The following is a 24,244-nucleotide window of genomic DNA, read 5'->3' on the forward strand; positions in this document are numbered from 1 at the left end:
CCCCTGCATTACCTAGGATGTCCAAGCGTGGAGTGCGTTCCAAACAACCTGTAATGCAGCTATCACCCTAATACAGCCTGACACTTCACCACGTTGCTCAGCTTCAAAGAAACCTGATAACGCTCCCCAACCAGGAATGATGAACATAGATTGTATATCACAAAACGGCACAGGGCAGCTATTCAAGGACTTCTTCACCCATTAAGGTGCTCTGGTAAAATCAGAACTTTCTCCCATAGTTGTGTACTTAGACGCCTTGGAATCAAAATTGTCATCCTCTACATCTCATCTGGTTCCCTTACATCACATTGTAATATCTCTGCAATCTTCAGCACCTTGTTGCACGTCCACACTACAACCTAATTCTGCGACCATGTTGTATGCTCCAAATGTAGTATCTTTGACTGATGAAGTTCAACCAGATAAGCATTATGGTCTGTTTTATCTACGGCCCTGCCTTTTTCTAACCCCTCTGCTTCGCCGCTTGGAAGTATCCGAGTAGAACCTCAAATGACGACCCTTAGTGCAGCTGCACTGCTTATCAGCATTTCAGCCCAAATGTCTGCCCGAGCAATGGTTAATCTTTCACCTACCCCCTGCCCATATGTACTGGTTATTATTGGGGTTCTAACCCTGTTGAAGGACTAGGGTAAGTCCTTGGTAGAAATACACAAAAAAATCTTTGAACTGTGTTTGGATGAGCCCCGATACAATGGACACTTTGGGAGACGGTGTGATGGTTAATGATAGGTACTTAAATCAGAAAGAGGAACAGAAGCTTTTGGTGAGGTCCTGCACAATGCTCCTGGAAGATACGCAAATCCCAAAAAAATTCCAGTTCCTAACGGTAGTGGGAGTGAACAGGTCTCTTATGGATTTCCCTCACAGACCCATAAGGATGTCATGCTTTATCATTGGGCTGTGCTCCTCGTCAAGCTGGCGCTGCAATGCAGGACGAGCTCCAGCGAAGGGTCTCTTTGCCAGAGATCTTTTTAAGAGACAGCCGTTTGGTGAGTGGGAGTCAGTGGTCTAGGTAGTGCATACGTGTGAGTAATGGATTAAAATAGGACTAGTACTGCCATAGAGGGAACTCATTTTATTCAAGGGGTGTACTAACCTAAATTAAATGTGAGAGCCCTGTTTAGAATATCAATGATCCCACAGAGTCTAGTATGTGTATGCGGTCAACATGTTTCTTGCCTTCAACCCCTAGCAGGTCAATCGGCAATTCTTCAGGAGCAGTGTCTAGAGGACATCTTGCTAAAACAATGAATACAGGCATGTATATAAAATACATGCCAGTAGAATGCGTACTCCTACGAAGCAACGCTAACTAGATGTACCAAAGTGTACCTAGCATGTATGTGGGTGTAAAGACAAGAATCCCTCTAGGATAAAGTCAACGCCATTACCTGAAGTTACGAAAATTATTAATTTTCCTCGAGCCAGTCCTCTTTCTCTTATTACAGCGGTCTGTACTGAAGTCAGTATCTTTTCTGCAGAAGAAAAGTGCATTTAAGCATTTGTGTTTAGATGTGATTTATATGCTATGAGTGCTGTTTGGCCATATGCAAATCGGACGTGACCCTGTGCCTCATGGGAACAGTCCAGCCAGAACTGCCAAGCAATGTCTTCCCTGGACCGGAATCAAGCATCCTAGGACCAGTTTCTGGCTATCTGCCGTCTTGAGCCAGGATAGCTTGACTCCAGTGGCGTGGAGAGCACGGGACTAACATCTGAACATACCGGTCCCACTCGGCTGACAAATGCAAAAACAACAGTTGATGGACAGAATGCAGAACAATGTCATACATTCACACCAGTACAGAGATCTGGGGCTGAATCCATAATTATTTTTTTGCTCACCACACCACCCCAGTTCAGACATGGCCATATGCAAATCAGACTTGACCCTGTGCCTCATGGGAACAGTCCAGCCAGAACTGCCAAGCCATGTCTTCCCTGGACCGGAATAGAGCATACTAGGACCGGTTTCTGGCTATCCGCCGTCTTCAGCAAGGATAGCTTGACTCAAGTGGCATGGAGAGCACGGTACTCAAGTCTGAGCATACCCATCCCACTCGGGGTGACAAATGCATAAACAACAGTTATGTTATGTTATGTTATGTTATGTTACATTTTATTTGTATAGCGCACAGCGACTCCAAAAGAGTATCCTGGCGCTTTCACAGCGAGACCTACAGAAAGTAACACAACACGACAATAAAACAGCAAGGGAATGTAATGAACAAAAAGAAAGAAAAAAAACCTATAAAGTAAACAGCCAGGTCTTAAGACCTTTCCTGAAAGCTAGCAGTTGATGGACAGAATGCAGAACAATGTCATACATCCACCCCTGTACAGAGATCTGGGCCTAAATCCATTCTTTTTTTGCTCACCACACCACCCCCGGTTCAGACATGGCCATATGCAAATCAGACTTGACACTGTGCCTCATGGAAACAGTCCAACCCGACCGGCAAAGCCATGTCTTCCCTGGACCGGAGTCAAGCATCCTAGGACCGGTTTCTGGCTATCACCCGTATTCAGCCAGGATAGATTGACTCCAGTGGCGTGGACAGCACGGGACTCACGTCCGAGCATACCCATCCCACTCGGGGTGACGAATGCAATAACAACAGTTGATGGACAGAATGCAGAACAATGTCATACATTCACAACAGTACAGCGATCTGGGCCTAAATCTGTTGTTTTTTTGATCACCACCCCACCCATTTCAGATATGACCATATGCAAATCAGACTTGACCCTGTGCCTCATGGGAACAGTCCAGTTCGAACTGCCAAGCCATGTCTTCACTGGACCGGAATCAAGCATCCTAGGACCGGTTTCTGGCTATCACCCTTCTTCAGCAAGGATAGCTTGACTCAAGTGGTGTGGAGAGGACGGGACTCATGTCTGAGCATACCCGTCCCACTCGGGGTGACAAATGCAAAAACAACAGTTAATGGAGAGAATGCAGAACAATGTCAGACATTCACCCCAGTACTGAGATCTGGGCCTAAATCCATTGTTTTTTTGCTCACCACTCCACCCCAATTCAGACAATCCCATAGGGAAATCAGCCTTGACCCTGTGCCTCATGGAAACAGTCCAGCCCGAGCTGCCAAGCTATGTCTTTCCTGGAACGGAATCAAGCATCGTAGGACCGGTTTCTGGCTATCACCCGTCTTCAGCCAGGATAGCTTGACTCCAGTGGCGTGGAGAGCACGGGACTCACATCCAAGCATACCCATCCCACTCGGGGTGACAAATGCAATAACAACAGTTGATGGGCAGAATGCAAAACAATGTCATACATTCACACCCGTACAGCGATCTGGGCCTAAATCTGTCGTTTTTTTGCTCACCACGCCACCCATTTCAGATTTGACCATATGCAAATCAGACTTGACCCTGTGCCTCATGGGAACAGTCCAGTTCGACATGCCAAGCCATGTCTTCCCTGGATCGAAATCAAGCATCCTGGGACCGGTTTCTGGCTATCACCTGTCTTCAGCAAGGATAGATTGACTCCAGTGGTGTGGAGAGCACGGGACTCATGTCTGAGCATACCTGTCCCACTAAGGGTGACAAATGCAAAAACAACAGTTGATGGACAGAATGCAGAACAATGTCATACATTCACCCCAGTTCAGAGATCTGGGCCTAAATCCATTGTTTTTTTGCTCACCACTCCACCCCAATTTAGACATGCCATAGGGAAACCAGCCTTGACCCTGTGCCTCATGGGAACAGTCCAGCCTGAGCTGCCAAGCCATGTCTTCCCTGGACCGGAATCAAGCATCCTAGGACTGGTTTCTGGCTATCAGCTGTCTTCAGCCAGGATAGCTTGACTCCAGTGGGATGGAGAGAAAGGGACTCACGTCTGAGCATAATCGTCCCACTCGGGGTGACAAATGCAAAAACAACAGTTGATGGACAGAATGCAGCACAATGTCATACATTTACCCCAGTCGAGAGATCTGGGCCTAAATCCTTTGTTTTCATGCTCACCACACCACCCCAGTTCAGACATGGCCATATGCAAATCAGACTTGACCCTGTGCCTCATGGGAACAGTCCAGCCAGAACTGCCAAGCCATGTCTTCCCTGGACCGGAATCAAGCATCCTAGGACCGGTTTCTGGCTATCAGCCGTCTTAAGCCAGGATAGCTTGCTCCAGTGGCATGGAAAGCAAGGGACTCACGTCTGAGCATACCCGTCCCACTCGGGGTGACTAATGCATAAACAACCGTTGATGGACAGATTGCAGAACAATGTCATACATTCACCCCTGTACAGAGATCGGGGCCTAAATCCATCATTTTATTGCTCACCACACCACCCCAGTTCAGAAATGGCCATATGCAAATCAGACTTGACCCTGTGCCTCATGGGAACAGTCCAGAGCGAACTGCGAAGCCATATCTTCCCTTGACCGGAGTCAAGCATCCTAGGACAGGTTTCTAGCTATCACCCATCTTCAGCCAGGATAGCTTGTCTCTAGTGGCGTGGAGAGCACAGGACTCACGTCCCAGCATACCCGTCCCACTCGGGGTGACAAATGCAAAAACAACAGTTGATGGACAGAAAGCAGAACAATGTCATACATTCAAACCAGTACAGCAATCTGGGCCTAAATCCATTGTTTTTTGCTCACCACTCCACCACAATTCAGACATGGCCATATGCAAATCAGCCTTGACCCTGTGCCTCATGGGAACAGTCCAGCCCGAGCTGCCAAGCCATGTATTCCCTGGACCGGAATCAAGCATCCTAGGACTGGTTTCTGGCTATCAGCCGTCTTCAGCCAGGATAGCTTGACTCCAGTGGTGTGGAGAGCACAGGACTCACGTCTGAGCATACCCGTCCCACTCATGGTGACAAATGCAAAAACAACAGTTCATGGACAGAATGCAGAACAATGTCCTACATTCGTACCAGTACAGAGATCTGTGCCTAAATCCATTGTTTTTTTGCTCACCACACCACTCCAGTTCAGACATGATCATGTGCAAATTAGACTTGATCCTGTGCCTCTTGGGAGCAGTCCAGCCCGAACTGCCAAGCCAAATCTTCCCTGGACCTGAATCAAGAATCCTAGGACCAGTTTCTGGCTATCACCCGTCTTCAGCCAGGATAGCTTCACTCCAGTGGCGTGGAGAGCACGTGACTCACGTTTGAGCATACCCGTCCCACTCATGGTGACAAATGCAAAAACAACAGTTGATGGACAGAATGCAGAACAATGTCAGACATTCACCCCAGTACAGAGATCTGGGCCTAAATCCATCGTTTTTTTGCTCACCACACCACCCCAGTTCAGACATGGCTATATGCAAAAAAGGACTTGACGCTGTGCCTCATCGAAACAGTCCAGCCCGAACTGCCAAGCGATGTCTTCCCTGGACCGGAATCAAACATCCTAGGACTGGTTTCTGGCTATCAGCCGTCTTCAGCCAGGATAGCTTGACTCCAGTGGCGAGGAGAGCACGGAACTAACGTCTGAGCATACCCGTCCCACTCGGGGTGACAAATGCATAAACAGCAGTTCATGGACAGAATGCAGAACAATGTCCTACATTCGTACCAGTACAGAGATCTGTGCATAAATCCATAGTTTTTTTGCTCACCACACCACTCCAGTTCAGACATGACCATGTGCAAATTAGACTTGATCCTGTGCCTCTTGGGAGCAGTCCAGCCCGAACTGCCAAGCCAAATCTTCCCTGGACCTGAATCAAGAATCCTAGGACCAGTTTCTGGCTATCACCCGTCTTCAGCCAGGATAGCTTCACTCCAGTGGCGTGGAGAGCACGTGACTCACGTTTGAGCATACCCGTCCCACTCATGGTGACAAATGCAAAAACAACAGTTGATGGACAGAATGCAGAACAATGTCAGACATTCACCCCAGTACAGAGATCTGGGCCTAAATCCATCGTTTTTTTGCTCACCACACCACCCCAGTTCAGACATGGCTATATGCAAAAAAGGACTTGACGCTGTGCCTCATCGAAACAGTCCAGCCCGAACTGCCAAGCGATGTCTTCCCTGGACCGGAATCAAACATCCTAGGACTGGTTTCTGGCTATCAGCCGTCTTCAGCCAGGATAGCTTGACTCCAGTGGCGTGGAGAGCACGGGACTCACGTCTGAGCATACCCGTCCCACTCAGGGTGACAAATGCAAAAACAACAGTTGATGGACAGAATGCGGAACAACATCATACATTCACCCCAGTACATAAATCTGGGCCTAAATCCATTGTTTTTTGGCTCACCACACCACCCCAGTTCAGATTTGGCCATATACAAATCAGCATTGACCCTGTGCCTCATGGGAACAGTCCAGCCCGAGCTGCCAAGCCATGTCTTCCCTGGACCGGAAACAAGCATCCTAGGACCGGTTTCTCGCTATCAGCCGTCTTCAGCCAGGATAGCTTGACTTCAGTGGGGTGGAGAGAACGGGACTCTCGTTTGAACATAACCGTCCCACTCGGGGTGACAAATGCAAAAACAACAGTTGATGGACAGAATGCAGCACAGTGTCATACATTCACCCCAGTACAGAGATCTGGGCCTAAATCCATCGCTTTTTTTGCTCACCACACCACCCCAGTTCAGACATGGCCATATGCAAATCAGACTTGACCCTGTGCCTCATGGGAACAGTCCAGCCCGAACTGCAAAGCCATGACTTCCTTGGAGCGGAATCAAGCATCCTAGGACCGGTTTCTGGCTATCAGCCGTCTTTAGCCAGGATAGCTTGACTCCAGTGGCGTGGAGAGCACAGGACTCACGTCTGAGCATACCCCTCCCACTAATGGTGACAAATGCAAAAACAACAGTTGATGGACAGAATGAAGAAAACGTCATACATTCACCCCAGTACATATATCTTTGCCTAATTCCATTGTGTTTTTGCTCACCACACCACCCCAGTTCAGACATGGCCATATGCAAATCAGACTTGACCCTGTGCCTCATCGAAACAGTCCAGCCCAAACTGCCAAGCGATGTCTTCCCTGGACCGGAATCAAGCATCCTCGGACTGGTTTCTGGCTATCAGCCGTCTTCAGCCAGGATAGCTTGACTCCAGTGGTGTGGAGAGCACAGGACTCACGTCTGAGCATACCCGTCCCACTCATGGTGACAAATGCAAAAACAACAGTTGATGGACAGAATGAAGAACAACGTCATACATTCACCCCAGTACATAGATCTGGGCCTAATTCCATTTTTTTTTTGCTCACCACACCACCCCAGTTCAGACATGGAAATATGCAAATAAGACTTGACCCTGTGCCTGAAACAGTCCAGCCCGAACTGCCAAGCGATGTCTTCCCTGGACCGGAATCAACCATCCTAGGATTGGTTTCTGGCTATCAGCCGTCTTCAGCCAGGATAGCTTGACTCCAGTGGCGAGGAGAGCACGGAACTAACGTCTGAGCATACCGGTCCCACTCGGGGTGACAAATGCATAAACAGCAGTTCATGGACAGAATGCAGAACAATGTCCTACATTCGTACCAGTACAGAGATCTGTGCATAAATCCATAGTTTTTTTGCTCACCACACCACTCCAGTTCAGACATGGCCATGTGCAAATTAGACTTAACCCTGTGCCTCTTGGAAGCAGTTCAGCTCGAACTGCCAAGCCAAATCTTCCCTGGACCGGAATCAAGAATCCTAGGACCAGTTTCTGGCTATCACCTGTCTTCAGCCAGGATAGCTTCACTCCAGTGGCGTGGAGAGCACGGGACTCACGTCTGAGCATACCCGTCCCACTCATGGTGACAAATGCAAAAACAACAGTTGATGGACAGGATGCAGAACAATGTCATACATTCACCCCAGTACAGAGATCTGGGCCTAAATCCATCGTTTTTTTGCTCACCACACCTCCCCAGTTCAGACATGGCCATATGCAAATAAGACTTGACCCTGTGCCTCATGGGAACAGTCCAGCCCGAACTGCCAAGCCTCCTGTTCCCTGGACCGGAAGCAAGCATCCTACGTCCGGTTTCTGGCTATCAGCCGTCTCCAGCCAGGATAGCTTGTCTACAGTGGCGTGGAGAGCACGGGACTCACGTCTGAGCATACCCGTCCCACTCGGGGTGACAAATGCAAAAACAACAGTTGATGGACAGAATGCAGAACAACGTCATACATTCACCCCAGTACATAGATCTGGGCCTAAATCCATTGTTTTTTGCTCACCACTCCACCACAATTCAGACATGGCCATATGCAAATCAGCCTTGACCCTGTGCCTCATGGGAACAGTCCAGCCCGAGCTGCCAAGCCATGTATTCCCTGGACCGGAATCAAGCATCCTAGGACCGGTTTCTGGCTATCAGCCGTCTTCAGCAAGGATAGCTCGACTCCAGTGGGGTGGAGAGAACGGGACTCTCGTCTGAGCATAACCGTCCCACTCGGGGTGACAAATGCAAAAACAATAGTTGATGGACAAAATGCAGCACAATGTCATACATTCACCCCAGTACAGAGATCTGGGCATAAATCCATCGTTTTTTTGCTCACCACACCACCCCAGTTCATACATGGCCATATCCAAATGAGACTTGACCCTGTGCCTCATTGGAACAGTCCAGCCCAGACTGCCAAGCCATGTCTTCCCTGGACCATAATCAAGCATACTAGGACTAGTTTCTGGCTATCAGCCATCTTCAGCCAAGATAGCTTGACTCCAGTGGTGTGGAGAGCATGGGACTCAGGTCTGAGCATACCCGTCCCACTCGAGGTGACAAATGCATAAACAGCAGTTCATGGACAGAATGCAGAACAATATTCTACATTCATACCAGTACAGAGATCTGGGCCTAAATCCATTGTTTTTTTGCTCACCACACCATTCCAGTTCAGACATGGCCATGTGCAAATTAGACTTGACCCTGTGCCTCTTGGGGGCAGTCCAGCCCGAACTGCCAAGCCAAATCTTCCCTGGATCGGAATCAAGAATCCTAGAACCGGTTTCTGGCTATCATCCGTCTTCAGCCAGGATAGCTTCACTCAAGTGGCGTGGAGAGCACGTGACTCGCGTCTGAACATACCCGTCCCACTCGGGGTGACAAATGCAAAAACAACAGTTGATGGACAAAATGCAGAACAATGTCATACATTCACCCCAGTACACAGATCTGGGCCTAAATCCATCATCTTTTTTTTCACACCACACCACCCCAGTTCAGACATGGCCATACGCAAATCAGACTTGACCCTATGCCTCATGGGAACAGTCGAGCCCGAACTGCTAAGCCATGTCTTCCTTGGAGCGGAATCAAGCATCCTAGGACCGGTTTCTGGCTATCAGCTGTCTTTAGCCAGGATAGCTTGACTCCAGTGGCGTGGAGAGCACAGGACTCATGTCTGAGCATACCCGTCCCACTCATTGTGACAAATGCAAAAACAACAGTTGATGGACAGAATGAAGAACAACGTCATACATTCACCCCAGTACATAGATCTGGGCCTAATTCCATTGTTTTTTTGCTTACCACACCACCCCAGTTCAGACATTGCCATAAGCAAATCAGACTTGACCCTGTGCCTCAATGAAACAGTCCAGCCGAACTGCCAAACGATGTCTTCCCTGGACCGAAATCAAGCATCCTAGGACTGGTTTCTGGCTATCAGCCGTCTTCAGCCAGGATAGCTTGACTCCAGTGGCGTGGAGAGCACGGGACTCACGTCTGAGCATACCCGTCCCACTCGGGGTGACAAATGCATAAACAGCAGTTCATGGACAGAATGCAGAACAATGTCCTACATTCGTACCAGTACAGAGATCTGTGCCTAAATCCATTGTTTTTTTGCTCACCACACCACTCCAGTTCAGACATGATCATGTGCAAATTAGACTTGATCCTGTGCCTCTTGGGAGCAGTCCAGCCCGAACTGCCAAGCCAAATCTTCCCTGGACCTGAATCAAGAATCCTAGGACCAGTTTCTGGCTATCACCCGTCTTCAGCCAGGATAGCTTCACTCCAGTGGCGTGGAGAGCACGTGACTCACGTTTGAGCATACCCGTCCCACTCATGGTGACAAATGCAAAAACAACAGTTGATGGACAGAATGCAGAACAATGTCAGACATTCACCCCAGTACAGAGATCTGGGCCTAAATCCATCGTTTTTTTGCTCACCACACCACCCCAGTTCAGACATGGCTATATGCAAAAAAGGACTTGACGCTGTGCCTCATCGAAACAGTCCAGCCCGAACTGCCAAGCGATGTCTTCCCTGGACCGGAATCAAACATCCTAGGACTGGTTTCTGGCTATCAGCCGTCTTCAGCCAGGATAGCTTGACTCCAGTGGCGAGGAGAGCACGGAACTAACGTCTGAGCATACCCGTCCCACTCGGGGTGACAAATGCATAAACAGCAGTTCATGGACAGAATGCAGAACAATGTCCTACATTCGTACCAGTACAGAGATCTGTGCATAAATCCATAGTTTTTTTGCTCACCACACCACTCCAGTTCAGACATGACCATGTGCAAATTAGACTTGATCCTGTGCCTCTTGGGAGCAGTCCAGCCCGAACTGCCAAGCCAAATCTTCCCTGGACCTGAATCAAGAATCCTAGGACCAGTTTCTGGCTATCACCCGTCTTCAGCCAGGATAGCTTCACTCCAGTGGCGTGGAGAGCACGTGACTCACGTTTGAGCATACCCGTCCCACTCATGGTGACAAATGCAAAAACAACAGTTGATGGACAGAATGCAGAACAATGTCAGACATTCACCCCAGTACAGAGATCTGGGCCTAAATCCATCGTTTTTTTGCTCACCACACCACCCCAGTTCAGACATGGCTATATGCAAAAAAGGACTTGACGCTGTGCCTCATCGAAACAGTCCAGCCCGAACTGCCAAGCGATGTCTTCCCTGGACCGGAATCAAACATCCTAGGACTGGTTTCTGGCTATCAGCCGTCTTCAGCCAGGATAGCTTGACTCCAGTGGCGTGGAGAGCACGGGACTCACGTCTGAGCATACCCGTCCCACTCAGGGTGACAAATGCAAAAACAACAGTTGATGGACAGAATGCGGAACAACATCATACATTCACCCCAGTACATAAATCTGGGCCTAAATCCATTGTTTTTTGGCTCACCACACCACCCCAGTTCAGATTTGGCCATATACAAATCAGCATTGACCCTGTGCCTCATGGGAACAGTCCAGCCCGAGCTGCCAAGCCATGTCTTCCCTGGACCGGAAACAAGCATCCTAGGACCGGTTTCTCGCTATCAGCCGTCTTCAGCCAGGATAGCTTGACTTCAGTGGGGTGGAGAGAACGGGACTCTCGTTTGAACATAACCGTCCCACTCGGGGTGACAAATGCAAAAACAACAGTTGATGGACAGAATGCAGCACAGTGTCATACATTCACCCCAGTACAGAGATCTGGGCCTAAATCCATCGCTTTTTTTGCTCACCACACCACCCCAGTTCAGACATGGCCATATGCAAATCAGACTTGACCCTGTGCCTCATGGGAACAGTCCAGCCCGAACTGCAAAGCCATGACTTCCTTGGAGCGGAATCAAGCATCCTAGGACCGGTTTCTGGCTATCAGCCGTCTTTAGCCAGGATAGCTTGACTCCAGTGGCGTGGAGAGCACAGGACTCACGTCTGAGCATACCCCTCCCACTAATGGTGACAAATGCAAAAACAACAGTTGATGGACAGAATGAAGAAAACGTCATACATTCACCCCAGTACATATATCTTTGCCTAATTCCATTGTGTTTTTGCTCACCACACCACCCCAGTTCAGACATGGCCATATGCAAATCAGACTTGACCCTGTGCCTCATCGAAACAGTCCAGCCCAAACTGCCAAGCGATGTCTTCCCTGGACCGGAATCAAGCATCCTCGGACTGGTTTCTGGCTATCAGCCGTCTTCAGCCAGGATAGCTTGACTCCAGTGGTGTGGAGAGCACAGGACTCACGTCTGAGCATACCCGTCCCACTCATGGTGACAAATGCAAAAACAACAGTTGATGGACAGAATGAAGAACAACGTCATACATTCACCCCAGTACATAGATCTGGGCCTAATTCCATTTTTTTTTTGCTCACCACACCACCCCAGTTCAGACATGGAAATATGCAAATAAGACTTGACCCTGTGCCTGAAACAGTCCAGCCCGAACTGCCAAGCGATGTCTTCCCTGGACCGGAATCAACCATCCTAGGATTGGTTTCTGGCTATCAGCCGTCTTCAGCCAGGATAGCTTGACTCCAGTGGCGAGGAGAGCACGGAACTAACGTCTGAGCATACCGGTCCCACTCGGGGTGACAAATGCATAAACAGCAGTTCATGGACAGAATGCAGAACAATGTCCTACATTCGTACCAGTACAGAGATCTGTGCATAAATCCATAGTTTTTTTGCTCACCACACCACTCCAGTTCAGACATGGCCATGTGCAAATTAGACTTAACCCTGTGCCTCTTGGAAGCAGTTCAGCTCGAACTGCCAAGCCAAATCTTCCCTGGACCGGAATCAAGAATCCTAGGACCAGTTTCTGGCTATCACCCGTCTTCAGCCAGGATAGCTTCACTCCAGTGGCGTGGAGAGCACGGGACTCACGTCTGAGCATACCCGTCCCACTCATGGTGACAAATGCAAAAACAACAGTTGATGGACAGGATGCAGAACAATGTCATACATTCACCCCAGTACAGAGATCTGGGCCTAAATCCATCGTTTTTTTGCTCACCACACCTCCCCAGTTCAGACATGGCCATATGCAAATAAGACTTGACCCTGTGCCTCATGGGAACAGTCCAGCCCGAACTGCCAAGCCTCCTGTTCCCTGGACCGGAAGCAAGCATCCTACGTCCGGTTTCTGGCTATCAGCCGTCTCCAGCCAGGATAGCTTGTCTACAGTGGCGTGGAGAGCACGGGACTCACGTCTGAGCATACCCGTCCCACTCGGGGTGACAAATGCAAAAACAACAGTTGATGGACAGAATGCAGAACAACGTCATACATTCACCCCAGTACATAGATCTGGGCCTAAATCCATTGTTTTTTGGCTCACCACACCACCCCAGTTCAGACATGGCCATATGCAAATCAGCATTGACCCTGTGCCTCATTGGAACAGTCCAGCCCGAGCTGCCAAGCCATGTCTTCCCTGGACCGGAAACAAGCATCCTAGGACCGGTTTCGGGCTATCAGCCGTCTTCAGCCAGCATAGCTTGACTCCAGTGGGGTGGAGAGAACGGGACTCTCATCTGAGCATAACCGCCCCACTCGGGGTGACAAATGCAAAAACACCAGTTGATGGACAGAATGCAGCACAATGTCATACATTCACCCCAGTACAGAGATCTGGGCCTAAATCCATTGTTTTTTTGCTCACCACACCACCCCAATTCAGACATGGCCATATGCAAATCAGATTGACCCTGTGCCTCATGGCAACAGTCCAGTCTGATATGTCAAGCTATGTCTTCCCTGGAGTGGAATGAAGCAACCAAGGACCGTTTTCTGGCTATGAGCCGTCTTCAGCCAGGATAGCTTGACTCCAGTGGCGTGGAGAGCACTGGACTCACGTCTGAGCATACCCGTCCCACTCATGGCGTCAAATGCAAAAACAACAGTTGATGGACAGAATGCAGAACAATGTCGTACATTCACCCCAGTATAGAGATCTTGGCCTAAATCCATCGTTTTTTTGCTCACCACACCTCCCCAGTTCAGACATGGCCATATGCAAATCAGACTTGACCCTGTGCCTCATGGGAACAGTCCAGCACGAACTGCCAAGCCATCTCTTCCCTGGACCAGAAGCAAGCATCCTAGGACCGGTTTCTGGCTATAAGCCGCCTTCAGCCAGGATAGCTTGACTACAGTGGCGTGGAGAGCACGGTACTCACGTCTGAGCATACCCGTCCCACTCGGGGTGACAAATGCAAAAACAACAGTTGATGGACAGAATGCAGAACAACGTCATACATTCACCCCAGTACATAAATCTGGGCCTAAATCCATAGTTTTTTGGCTCACCACACCACCCCAGTTCAGACATGGCCATATGCAAATCAGCATTGACCCTGTGCCTCATGGGAACAGTCCAGCCCGAGCTGCCAAGCCATGTCTTCCCTGGCCTGGAAACAAGTATCCTAGGACCGGTTTCTGGCTATCAGCCGTCTTCAGCCAGGACAGCTTGACTCCAGTGGGGTGGAGAGAACGGGACTCTCATCTGAGCATAACCGTCCCACTCGGGGTGACAAATGCAAAAACAACAGTTGATGGACAGAATGCACCACAATGTCATACATTCACCCCAGTACAGAGAACTGGGCCTAAATCCATAGTTTCTTTTGCTCACCACACCACCCATTTCAGACATGGCCCACCACCCATTTCAGACATGGCCATATGCAAATCAGACTTGACCCTTTGCTTCATGAGAATAGTCCAGCTCGATCTGCCAAGCCATGTCTTCCCTGTACCGGAATCAAGCATCCTAAGACCGGTTTCTGGCTATCAGCCGTCTTCAGCCAGGATAGCTTGACTCCAGTGGCGTGGAGAGCACGGGACTCACATCTGAGCATACCCGTCCCACTCAAGGTGACAAATGCAAAAACAACAGTTGATGGACAGAATGCAGAACAATGTCATACATTCACCCCTGTACAGAGAACTTGGCCTAATTCCATTGTTTTTTTGCTGAACAATGAGAGTGGTTGGCTCCAGTGGTTTTGACACCCAAGGATGGTGGAAAAGAGATGTGTTTGTGTTTAAATTTAAGAGGTTTGAATAAGTTTATTTGGTTGGTTGAAAGACAACCTGTAACGAATATCACAGATACCTTGGCCCTCATAAACGATGCTAGAATGTTTAGTATAATGGACTTGTCCTCTGCTTAACTCCAAGTTAGGCTACATCCGGAGCCTAAACACTTAACTTCTTTTGTAACACCTATAGGTGCAGTCCAGTTTATTAGAATGCCTTTTGGACTTGCCTCTGCTGTGGCATGTTTCCACTGAGTGATGAAACAGGTTTTGCCAGGTTTGGAAAAAGTGTTGTTTTTTCAAGACAACATACTGGTGTATGGTAAAGATTTGAGGAACATGATGGAATTTTGTGGAAAGTGTTGGACAGATTGCAGAATGCAGGTTTGGTAATCAAAAGAGAGAAATGCAAGTTCAGAGTCACATCTGTGACTTGTTTAGGTCAGACATTTTCCAGTGAAGGGATTAGTCCTAAAATGGAATTGGCTAGGAGTATAATGGAAGCTCCTAAGCCTGTTAACAAAGATCAGGTACGATATTCCTTGGTTTGGTTGAGTTTTGCTCCATATTCATTCAGATTTTTGCCTTAATTTCTCAGCCTTTGAGATCTCTGTTAAAAAAGGATCTTAGTGTGTATGGGCCAACGAATGTGAAGTGGCATGTTATTTGTGTGAAGGATTGCATTGCAAGATTACCCACCTTGTGTCATATTGATGTAAACAAGAGAACAATCTTAACCACAGATGCTGGCATCTGTGGGTTAGCCGCTGTACTTGCTCAAATTGACAATGAAGAGTGAACAGTAGATGCGTTTGCCTCTCATGCTTTGAGAGAAGTGGAAAAGTGTTACTCTTGAATGGGAAGCACTAGCTGTATTTTGGGCGGTACTTCATTTTAATTTCTTTTTTGTTGTGGATACCTTTTACTGTGAGTTCTGATCATAAAACACTCTCCAGGATTTTCACTTGTAGAGAGATGGATAATCTTTCCCCTAGAATCTCCAGATGAGTGGATGGATTGTCCAACTGTAATTTTGTGGTTGAACTTATCTCTGGTTTAAAGAATTGTAAGGCTGCTTGCATGTCCAGGTTGCCAATTCAGCTTAATGTTGATAATGTAAATTGAGTAACAGTGAATTGGATTTGTGAGTCTGCATTAGAAGACAAGGAGTGGGCCGATTCTTATTCAAGTGACCCTGATTTTGATGTGCAAAAGGACTTCATTGTGAAAGGTTGGCTGGAGAGGAAGATACTGTCTCCCACTTTGGAGAATTTCTTCAGCGTAAAAGATGAGTTGAGCATTTTGGATGGAAAGATCTTTAGAGAGAAGCGTGTGGTGGCTGCAAGAGGTTTAAAAGGCAAATTGATCATTTTGGGACATGAAGGCCATTTCAGTCGCAACAAGACCAAAGCAAGACTTTGTGAGTGGTGCTTGAAGAACATTGAAACCTGAAACAGGGGTCCCACTGATACTTGGTCCTTTTAAACCAACAAAGAATAAATTGGCACAGAAGCTGAAATATAAAAGAGCATCTTTATTAACCTCAAATGAGTCAGACTACGTCACACAGAAGCCTTAGCAACTGAATGAGGCAGTCTGAGTAGTAGAGACAACCGGGGCTTTATATATGCTTAGGGTTACATAGTAAGCATAAATGCAAGGGGCAGTCCTTGCTCATGTAAGCATGCAAAATGACTAAGTTGGGCATACAAGATCTACTTGCTCAACAAAGTGGGAGGAGAGTTACTTCTCCATACAGCAGCAAAAATAGCCTGACAGTTATACTAGAGAAGCAGGTTCATTCTACTAGCTAGGCCCTTCTGGGCATGTGCGAAGGTGGAAGATGCTAAATTTAATTTGTCTCTAGGCAGACTTCAAGAGCAATTAACAGAAAGGTTGGACAGAGCACATGGCAAACAAAATGTCTGCCAGAAATACAAAATGGCTTTCACAAAGCGGATAAGATAACTTCTAAATACAGGATGGCTTCAGCTAAATGCTAACCCTTTGCCGTCAATTTACGACAGACAACCTTTTTAGCATTAGCTGAAGACATTCCTATGATCCAGTGGGAACATAGAAAATATTTACACATTAATTTTCATATTTTTATCAATTTCCTAATTCATTGCTAGATGGGCATTTTCCATTCTAAACATTTCATTAAGCAGGTATATGTACGCTATAAGCAGGAATACAAAGAGAACAGAGCATTGGGTCATAATTTACCTACAGATAGCAGGAGAAAGTAATGACCACTATCACAAACAGAATTATAATTTTTTTAGTCCTAAGCTAAAGCAAATCCTACAATCATCAGGGCTCTTATACATTTCAGTGACTATTCATTTTAAATTTAAGAATAGCTAACATCACTTATCTAATACAAACATTTTCCAATTGACTTTTCCATTTTCCTTTTATGAGGGCTAGAACATCCATCATATCTGGGACCAGGAGGACCATATAGGGACATAGGAATTAGGATGAAGAGCTGCAAAGGGCTGCTTCTCCTTAAAAATCGGACAACTAAAGGGATACATTATTGACAAAAAGAAGAAGTCCTTGGGAAAATTGAAGCCGCTGTATAACCAAGCCAGAGGGGAGTCTTCTCCCTGTGCCCGTTTGAGCCCCACCAGCAGGTTCTTGTTGTTTCCACGGTGGAGCTGCACAACTCGCAACTCAAGAATCTTAGTCCAGTTTCAAGGAAAATGTCCTATAATTTATTTGCATAATATTCATTATCAGAATGTTCATTACATAGCCCAGGAGAAAATAATCATATATACCTTCATAAAAATTAGTTATTTTACGTCTGTGCAGAGTGAAATTCCATATACAAATATCCTCATTATGCGGTACAACACAACTTAAATTTAATTTTAATGCTAGGAGGTCACAGTATGAGTATTAAGCTTTATAAATATTAAAAAACACATTTAAAAGCACTTATTTTTCTAAACAAATTTCATAATTAATATATATATGTTTTTTTAAATAAAACCAATCATTTTGCCAATTCCACATAGGAAAATCAAGCTGCATCCCTTGCCTATTATATTTAGATGCATTCATTCACAAGCCTAAGCACAGAAGCCTAACTTGAAACTTGACAGATTTTTGTGCCACTTTTTAAAAGGACAATTATTTTTTTAGCATCAGAACCAAGAATATGCTTATAAAAAGCTTTAAGAAAAGGAAATCCTCAATTGAAAATGTTTTCCTGGTATCTGGAGTAATAAACCTAATTTTTGTAACTTTTTTTAAAACTGCAGTCTGACATGTAGGATTTTACCTGTGTTTAACGGACAAAATCCTGGCTGAGTGAACATTCCTGTCTCTCTGTGGCCTACAAAAATAACAGCTGTTTGTTTGCTTAGCGGCAGTAAAAACACAGCCTTTGTAAAGCTTTTCTTAGTGTTGAAATGTAAGCTTGGGGACAGTGTATTTAAAACTGAGACATTTCTAGATCGAAAATGTGTGTGCAGTTCAGCAACATCCAATGTATTTAGATGATGTGTTTGCCTGTTAATATCTAATACAATGTATCTAAGAACAATGCTGTAAGTTTATTTATTGCAAAACACACAATTTCGTTTTTGAGACCTTTTTTATTCTTATTGAATGTGAATTTTAATTTTATCTTTTAAGCATTGGCAGTTTGTACATGTGCATAATTGCTTACGCTATAATTTAAATAGTAACATATAATTTATTTAGCATATCATTTGGTTCATTTCTGGATTTTTATTTAATTTTTATTTAATATTAATTAAATGACATTTTGCATAACAGACTGAAGACACCAAGAAAAAACACACACGCATTGAGCTCATTTTAGACATATACAGAAGGGGTCAAACACTCAGGACACATAATACAGCGCGCATAATAGCCATTATTTCATAAACAGCGCAATCGCTATTTACTTACAGAAGTATCACTAATGTGAAACAACTAACCACATAGACATTTAAACACACATTTAACCCACAGATCAACACTTAAGACTGAAACAAAGGACAGCCCACAGACTGTACTTAAACCAAACCATCTGTAAATACTAGTTGTAAGTCATATTTACAAGAAGCGCTTCTCAATAGTATTCCAAAAGACTGCAAAAACACTGCCCAATAAACAGTTTTATCTCCAAGAAGCCAAAATACTCTCAATTCACTAGCTTTGGCTGGCAGAACACCAAAAAATCGCTCTGCAGATCTCCATTCATAAAATTGCACAGAAAAAGGATCCATATTTTAATTCCCTGGGGATACAGAATCACCAAGGAAGCAATATGTTTTTATACCTAAACCTATCTAGCTATTCCCTCAAGGGAGCCGGCTCATTTAATTCACATCTCACTATGGTACCTCCAAAAAGCAACACATTCTTCGATGTGTGCTTGAAACAGGCATGCAAAAATATTGCAGAATATGCAATTTTTATACCCAAAGTAGTGCTTAAAGTACTCTTCGTACGTTGCACCCTTCAAACAAAATCAGACAGAGAAAAATCTCCTCATTACCTGCCTACACAAATTGCAATTCGCATATCTAACCATTACAAATCCAAAGTTGGCCAACACAAATTTCAAAATTCCAAAGCCACTGTAAGCGTTACTAAACTACCTTACCAATCCAAGGCATCACAACCAACAGTAAGAGCTGCAGAACGACTCTTACCAAACAAATGGTTGTCCAAATTCTAACTGCCAAGTTTTGAATGACCTAACGGTCTTTTTTTTTTAATACTCACGCCAAAAAGGTTCTCAGTCAGGGGTGACATCATGTGGAGGATCAAAATCAGGAAGACCAGAAATATACCGGGCTACAGAGACAGAGAATCCCCAGAATCTCCGAGCACAAAGTACCTCCTTAGTAGAGTCCTGTCCTGTCCCCCACAGTAGATTTCTGTCTCCTGAGAAGATCACTCCCTCAGATAGCCACTTCTCTGATGAGGTCCACGTTGGAGCGCCATTTAAAGAACATTGAAATCTGAAACAGGGTTCCCACTGATACTTGGTCCTTTTAAACCAACAAGGAAGAAATTGGCACAGACGCTGAAATATAAAAGAGCATCTTTATTAACCTCAAATGAGTCAGACTACGTCACACAGAAGCCTTAGCAACTGAATGAGGCAGTCTAAGGAGTACAGAAAACTGGGCCTTTATATATGCTTAGGGTTACATAGTAAGCATAAATGCAAGGGGCATTCCTGGCTCATGTAAGCATGCCAAATGACTAAGATGCGAGAGCAAAGGGAGGCTCGGGTCCTGTCACTGCCTGGTCCTCTATAATCTAATAAACAAAAACAATTGGCCCGACAGGTTCTATTTGAACTGCTACCCCGCCTAGTTTAATGAATTACTAGGTCGGACAACTTTAGTTAGACAAATTCATACTTTATATAGAATTTTTTAGACAATTATTATTATTTTTTTTTTGTCATCAAAGAAAACACAATAAGTGACATCTATATACAATTTTACAAAGTGAAACATAAATGAATTGATTATATGGCAAACATCACAAAAAGATTATTACATACACAACTAAAGAATGCCTCTTAGTGAATTGGTTGTGAGGCACCAGTCCTTAATAAAAATAGAAACTGACAAGTGGACATACTAATTATTATTCAAGCCTCCTTGTCTACACCACCCTAAGACGTAATTTTGCATTCATGGAATATTCACAAGAATACGTTATAACGTTATAACGTATTCTTGTGCATATTCCATCGCTCATAACCCCTATAAGTAGCACCCTCCATGAATGCAAAATTACGCCCACCACCCCTGGCAAGTGGTTTAAGTGCCATCCATGCAATCTTGTCATCATTTGCATGGTTTCCGTGATGCTGTTTGAATATCTACACGCCCCCAGAAAGTCCTTCACCCTCTCTCTTGCCAGAGCAGAGCACAGCAGGGAGCAGGCAGACAGCAAATCCCTTTCGTGATTCTGTGTGATCCAGTGTAGAGGTACCACAACAAATAAAAACAGCTGCCACAAACATAAATCATTACTGTTTCTAATATCTTTATGTATAAAACGTGGGCGCAACCATTGGGTAGCGCATCACAGTAATAATAAAGACGTTACACAGTGGAACATTATGAAACTGTCATCCACAGCCGAGATCAAACAAGAATAAAATGCATCTAGCCAGGAGGGCTTTACATATTAGGTGGGGACATGGAGATTTACTGGGTGAGTGTGAGGTGTTAGACACAGTTGGTCTCATAACTGAGGAGGGGGTCTTCGAGGTGACTGATGTGCATCAGGGAGGGGGTTTCAACAGCAATTTTAGTTCAAGATCAGCAAATGGCGTGAAAGTCCCAAACATTGCCTATTTATCCCACAACTGCAAGGAGGATCCCCCATTAGCTACACTTTCTGACCTTTTCCCCCTCCAGTGGAGGGAGCACAAGGAGGGGAAATGTGATTATGCTTTGTACTGTCAGTTATGGCTATCTCTTTCTTCACCTGTGTTTGCACTCACCTGTGAATGTTCCTTCCACAGGTGAGCAGTGCAGAGGAACAGATGAGCTGAGTATAACACTTGTCGGGACCTCTGGAGCCGGGAAAAGCGCCACTGGGAACAGCATCCTGGGGAGGAGAGAGTTTGTGTCCAAAGGCTCGGCAGTGCCTGTGACCATGGAGTGTCAGAGGGGGGAGGTGGAGTGGAGGGGAAGGCGCCTGGTAGTGGTGGACACTCCAGGAATCCTTCCCTCCAAAGGACCTGACGAGGAGGTGGTCGCAAAGAAGGAGCGGTGCACAGAGCCCTCCTCCTCGGGTGCACATGTCATCCTCCTTGTGCTCCAGGCCGGACGGTTCACCTTGGAGGAGCGGGAGTCCGTGCAGAGGATCCAGCGCCTTTTTGGGGAGGAGGCGCTAAAGTTCACGGTGATCGTCTTTACACGGAAAGACGACCTGGAGGGTGAAACTATTCTAAACTTTGTACGTAAATCCGAGCAGAAGCTTAGAGAGCTGGTCAATAGGTGTGGGCGGAGGGTCTGTGCCTTCAACAACCGAGCGACGGGAGCAGATAGGGAGCGGCAGGTGCAGGAGCTCATTGAGGTGATAGACAAAATGCTGGCAGGGAATGGGGCTGGTATTAAAGCCTGGTTGAAGGTCAGGCAGCTGCAGAAGGGGGTCAGGGGATTCAAGGACTCTTGGACAGTGGCTGGAATCGAGGGTAAATCTACCCCGGGTAATTAGAAGTGATCAAACGTTACTTCATTTAAAGTAGTCCCAAGCAACCCACAACCGAGCCCAGGAACCACTTTACAGCAACAGACCCACTTATCCTAACATATGTTACATTAGATAGCTTGTGGAAATACTCTAACTCACTCTGTTATTCTTTCTTTCGATTATGATCTCTTTGACAACCTTTCTATCTTTAAATATTTTACAGAATTGTTGGCCTGGAGGGTGAAACCAGTGCAGGGCCAAGTTCACTAAATTTAGCCTCTTCTCTCCTCTCCTGCGCTCTCACACAAACAGGTACCAAAGGGGGTGGTGATGAACGGAGCATCTGAACCAATCAAACACTCACACCCAGTCAACAGATCTGGGTTTAATCCATCACCGTTCTTTAGCCCACTCTGCCACACCAGTTCAGACATGGCCATATGCAAATCAGTCTGACCCTGTGACTCATGGGAACAGCCCAGCCCGAACTGCCAAGCCATGCCTTCCCTGGACCGGAAACAAGCTTCTGAGGACCGGTTTCTGGCATTTCAGCCGTCTTCAGCCCGGCTTGCTTGAATCCAGTGGCAAAGTGAGCAAGGGACTCACGTCTGAGCATACCCTGCCAACTTATGGTGAACAAAGTGGTACAAAAGGGGGTGGTGATGGACAGAGCATCTGAACCAATCAAACACTCACACCCAGTCAACAGATCTGGGTTTAATCCATCACCATTCTTTAGAATCCTGAGTATCTCAGATCACCAGTACTTCGCACACTCCACAGTGATCCATTAACTCTGTTCTGTTGTGAGCTGTTTAGTGCATCCACGTAAGACATAGAGACATAGGGACAGATTTACAAGAACTGGTGTATTTCTGCATATCAGCAGAGATGCGCTAGTTAATTTGCGTCATGCAAAAAAAAACCCTTGCGTTACCATGGATGCAGCGTATTTACAATGCGCCACACCGTGTCGCAAGGATTGACACATGCGTGACGCATCTGTCGGCATAAAGGTTAGGCAGTGTTGGAGTTGTTTCGCAAGTGGGACGCAACTCCAGCACTGCTCAGGGGAGACCTGTACTTGCTGTGCTGCATCACTCGTTACGCCTCCTTCAAGCAGACATAAAGTTTTGACGCAGCAGCATTGTAAATGATTCATGAAATCATGTAGATTTCACTGCGTCACTTTTGAAATACTATCTTGCGTGCGAACGCTCATCTGCTTACATTATACCTGATACGGGTATAATGTAGCGCAGGGCTTTACAACGTGGCGCATCTCCCTAGATGCGTCACATTGTTACTGTGTCGCAATGTGGTGCATTATTTACGATGCCACTGGGTCACAATGGTGACACAACGGCGGCGTGAAAGTGTTGCAAGAGTCTTGTAGATCTGCCCCATAGAGATGAACTCACGTTCTGCAGTAACTCACTCTACATTCATGTTGTCACGTCCCACACTATGCAATCTCCCAATGTACTGTTCTACATTGCACATCGGTTTTTACTGTGTTTTCATGTATTCTTGCTCTATTATATGGTCTAAATGCTCCACTTTACCCAAGGTCATTTACTTCATACTTGTATATTGTAAACCTGTTTGGTACCTTACAATGGATTGAGAAGCGATTTACAAGAAACCACAAACACATTTATGATTCCATATATGGGATGCTGGTGCATAAGATACATCTAGGAATAAGCAGTGCTTTAATATCAGGCAGTGTTCTGCTTGCTTCATCCAGCCTATCTTACCAAGATGTCAGGTGATTTCGTTTTTAAATCATAAAAGCAGTATATTAGACATTCATCCTAAAAACACATTTTTACAAGGAAATGATGTCATGATAATTAAAAATAGTCATACATCAGCTACTTTCGTAAAAATGTTCTATAGTTCATAACATTTTTCAAAAAAGAGGCAACAGCTAAAATTGTCAGTTCATCTAAACTTTGCATCAGTAAAAAAGCTATACAACATTGTCTCAGCACCATCTTTTTTAAAACTGGTTTTAAAAATCTTTTTTTTGGGTGCAAATACAAATAACAGAATAGGGTGATGCGTCACATGGGCAGGCACATAATGTTTTCGAACATTTGTTAGTAATGGGGAAACTCACCAATCTATGTTCTCCAAGCAGTGCAACATCCTAATAACTTGTTTCATAATAAGCCTCGATTCCAACATGGTACATTTTTATGTTTAAAAAAAAAAAAACAGGAACCAAGCGACCAGAGCCAGCCTGTTATAATCTTC

General features: G+C 45.8%; 1 protein-coding gene across 1 annotated transcript in view; it reads left to right on the top strand.

Annotated features, from left to right (window-relative positions):
- The window catches only part of LOC144827843 (GTPase IMAP family member 9-like), an 87,579-nt gene extending 65,573 nt beyond the window's left edge, over positions 1–22,006 (top strand). The window contains exon 3 of the mRNA XM_078686008.1: positions 21,309–22,006. Within this exon, the coding sequence (XP_078542134.1) occupies positions 21,309–22,006 (698 nt within the window). The remainder of the gene's footprint in view (positions 1–21,308) is intronic.
- Positions 22,007–24,244: the final 2,238 nt, after the last annotated feature.

Source organism: Lissotriton helveticus, chromosome 4_1, assembly GCF_964261635.1.
Source record: "Lissotriton helveticus chromosome 4_1, aLisHel1.1, whole genome shotgun sequence".
NCBI lineage: Eukaryota > Metazoa > Chordata > Amphibia > Caudata > Salamandridae > Lissotriton > Lissotriton helveticus.